Below are 4052 nucleotides of genomic sequence, written 5' to 3'. Positions count from 1 at the left end.
TGCGTGCTTTAGCTGCATTATTTGGTTGGTCTGATGTATGCCATCATCGATCGAAACAGGTACTAGCAGCATATGTACTGTAGCATGTATCTAGAAGGTGATATATGTGCAAGGACTCTAGTTGAAACAGGAACATGGAACCTGGGCATCAGATCCTTAGCTAGCTGATGGTGGAAGCAGGGGCGAAGCTGCCTTATGCTGTTGGGGTCGCCGGACCCCGATGGAATTTGTCAAATTCAGTGGAAAAATATTGTTTAACACTGTTCATCTATGTATTAGATCCCACTAATTGATAAAACCGATCCCGGTGGTTTCATTTTCTGGCTTCGCCCCTGTGGTCAAGTGCCAATTAGAGGAAGGGAACGCTGTCGTAATTCGATCTTAACTCGATCGCGCTGCACAGATCACTGACCATACTGACGTACTGCGGGGTGCGCGGGCCCACGAAATCTGCATGAGCTGCGCGTGCCGATTGCGGTTGGTGCACCGTGTCGATTGGGTTGGTTGGTGGCGACTTTGGGTGTCCGTCAATATGGCCTGGCTGGTCGCCGGTGGCTGGTGGGGTCTCTCTGCCACCATGCGCGCTAGCTGCCCAGTTTTGCAGCAAAAGAACAGAGAACTGGACCATTCCCTGACTTGTACCACCACCCAGCGGCCCCTTCTCTCACTCACAGTAGTCTCCCTCACTGAATTGGCCGTGGAATACAGAGTGATACACACACAGTCAAGCCGGCAAGGATTAAGAGCCCCTGTGAGCTTAAGGGGTGGTTTTGGAGCGGCTCCGTACCAAAAGCCGTTGGTGATGCCCAAAACAGCTTCCACTGTGGTGGTGGAGCTATAAAACGTGGCTCCAACCAACTCCTCTTCAATCCATTCATGAAAAGCAGAATGAAGCCGTTTTGCTAAATATTTTTTAAAACAGTTTCAGCTCCACTCCACCGGTGGAGCTGGAGGCTTACCAAACACTCGCGCAGTTGAAGTGCTCCTGCGCGGCGCGCTGGGAGAGCTGGAACTCTTTTGCTGGGTGCTCCGACGGAGCCGACCGGCGTAGCCCAAAAAAACGTGGCTCGACATGCTTCAGCTCCAGTTCCGCTTCGCTAGGTAGTGGGAGTCAAGCTGGTAATGGTCTGGTTTGCAACTGATTTTACTGGTTTGGGTTTCATCTGGTGGGAATGGGCTAGTATTAGAAAATAGTTCAGCTTGGTTTGGTTTGAAGGTAAAAACAGTTTGGACCAGTTTGAATGGTTCCGTTACAAATTTAGTCAAACTGCACGGCCGACCACGTCACCGTCTTGCCAGAGGGGTCGTCGCCATGGCGGCCTATTCGTGGATTAGCTACGTGGCTCGCCAGCCCAGCGTAACATGCTAGTAGGGCTGTAGTGTAGCCTTGCTCACTGCGACGGATACGGATTGGTAAAACCACTTTGAGAAAGCGGTTTGGTTTCAATCAAGGTTAATGCATGCGCAGTTTTTGGCTTGGTTCGGTTCGTTCATCCAGCGAAGTGGATTGGTGTGGTTCCATGAAAAGATAATTATTTATTTGGGGTGGGGTGGTTTCGGTCCAGTTTCTAGACCATTAGCAGGTTGAAGTGGGAGCCACACCAAACGCCCCCAGTTCAAGCATCGACGGGGGACGACCGCATGCCACAAGGCGAAACGCGTTGGAAAAATTGCTGCCTGGAAGTCGATCGTGGCGACCTCTGATCTATCGTGCAGGAACGGCAGGGAGGCAGTCAACCCAATGTCGCACTTGGACTGGCTGGCCATGCGTGCCCGTCCTCGCTTTGGCACTTCCAATCCACTGGTCCACTGCTTCCAACAAAGATGGTGCTTTAATTTGTTGACTAGACTTGCATTGCGCGCAGAGACGGAGTACTGGACAAAATTAACACTTGGCATCATCATATATAGGAGCAGAGACGGAGTACTAAACATCGATACATCTCCATCTCTCGGGAGCCTTTAATTTACCAGATGAGCTACCACTTATTAGGCCACAGGGAAAAACCACCCTTGCTACAGTAACTTCTTCTAGGGAAAGCTTTTGTATAGTAAATCGTGTGATACGATGATGGCGGATGGGTATGAACACACATGTTCACACTAGCTTTGTCTGATGGTGTGTTAGCATGCCCACTTACGCATTGTACACCATTTTTTTTCACCAAAAGCACAAAGCTATTATTAGTCTAGTTTTATTCTTGACCAAGAATTCATGCATGCTCGTATATAATCGCTTACAATCAAAGCCAGCCGATACTCCATCAGTAGTGCTTGATGTAGAGGTTGTACTCGACGGTGGCGTCGCCGGTCTTGAGATCGAGGGTGTGCGTCCGCGCCTGCGCGTACCCTCGCGCCATCCTGAACGCGCCGGTGCCGCCGACGATGGCCATCTCCCTCACGGCGTCGAACACCGCGTTCCGGCCCACGATGGCGACGGTGCTGCCGTTGTACCGGCCGGCCTGGAACACGAAGTTCATGTTCATGGCCAGGGACACCGCGTCCTTGCCGGCGGCGATGTAGGTGCCCTGCGCGCGGCCCAGGGGCCTGGAGGACTTGCGGTCGGGGCCCTGGGTGAGCGGGTCGTCGATGACCACCACCGCGCCGAAGCCCGTCTTGGAGGTGTTGGTCGCCGCCGCGCGCGCCACCGGCACCGCCGTCGGGCTCGGCCCGCTCACCACGTCGTGCCAGTACAGCTTGATGTGCGTGCTCTTCTCACCGCCCGCCGCCGATGCCGCTGGTACTACGGCGGCAAGGATTATTGGCATGAGCAGGAGGAGCGCGGCGGCCATGGCGAGCGGTGGCTACGTACGTGTTCTGCCTTGGTGTGGTTGTGTGCTGATGGCGTTAGCTCGTATTTATGCACGAGTGTGCCAGGTGCAGGAGAAGCTTTTGGAAGTTGACAGTTTAGGTGGGCAGAGAATTTATGTGCATGCATGGCGTGTTAGGGTGGTTGCTTTCGCTGAAATATTTGGTGAGATGCCATCATGGCCAAGGGTACACCACCAAGGGACAGGGTACTAGTCTTGCCATTCAGACAAGGCAGGTACCTGGAAGGGGCCACTAACATCAATAGGGATTCTGTTCTTCTAAAAGGCCAAGTGATCCACGGGTTCCCACAGGGTTGATGGGGGTTTGGAGATCAAATTGCAGTTCAAAATCTCTGCATGCATGTGAGTTTGAACTGAAATCATGCACACAGAATCCTCTCTGCAGCTTTAACCTAGCTTCATTTTTGACATCGGTCAGAGATCACGCCCGCTTGGAAGGAGAGGAAAGCACCAAAAGTCAGGTGCATTGGTGGATGCGAAAGGAGGTAAGGAAAAGGCCAAAAGGGACTGGAACGAAATTCTGCTGCCCATCGTGCACGAAAAGGCAGAGATGAATTATACTAGTATATATTATTATTCAGTCAACACCCCGCACTAGCTAGACCGAAGACGACCATGCTGCATCAGCAGCCGTCAAATTAGCACAATAGTACTCTAGCGGGACAATAGCACAACGTCATGGATGCATCAGCATTATTAGATATAGGCATACTACTTTTATTTTTTTTTGTTTCCTGCTTTAGCTCTCTTATAACAAGTTGAGAACGAACGCGATGCATTTCTATAGCTAGCTATACTGACCTCCGGCGATATGATTAGACATTAGCACAATATAAACTAATCACAAAACTAATTACAGAATTCATCTGTATATTACGAGGCAAATTTATTAAGACTAATTAATTCATCATTAGCATATATTTACTGTAGCAAATTACTGTATAATTTTACTATTACTAATTGGAGGTTCCTTTTGAAGCCTCCATGTGAAGCCACCTAGAATCCTAGGTGGACAGTTTAAAAAAATAGAGAAATCCTACAAATTCTCACAAAAATTAAAAACATATGGCCATCAATTCAACAACTCTAATCATAATAGCCATTGGATCTGCTATATTTTTTAATAAATTACCCACCTTTGCCATTATAAAAATAGACTAAAATAACCCCCTAAACATGTATCTAAATTACCCACCTCTACCATTATAAAAAATAAACTAA

At 49.4% G+C, this 4052-nt stretch overlaps 1 protein-coding gene across 1 annotated transcript; it reads right to left on the bottom strand.

Moving 5' to 3' along the window:
- Positions 1-1876: 1876 nt before the first annotated feature.
- Positions 1877-3057, bottom strand: LOC120696845 (dirigent protein 22-like). The gene has a single exon (XM_039979860.1). The coding sequence runs from the start codon at positions 2790-2792 to the stop codon at positions 2265-2267; it is 528 nt and encodes a 175-aa protein (XP_039835794.1). The 5' UTR covers positions 2793-3057; the 3' UTR covers positions 1877-2264.
- Between the last annotated feature and the right edge of the window lie 995 nt (positions 3058-4052).

The sequence above is a fragment of the Panicum virgatum genome, chromosome 3K (assembly GCF_016808335.1).
Source record: "Panicum virgatum strain AP13 chromosome 3K, P.virgatum_v5, whole genome shotgun sequence".
Taxonomy (NCBI): domain Eukaryota; kingdom Viridiplantae; phylum Streptophyta; class Magnoliopsida; order Poales; family Poaceae; genus Panicum; species Panicum virgatum.
The sequence above is the reverse complement of the archived record's forward strand: the minus strand, read 5'-3'. Positions and strand labels throughout refer to the sequence as shown.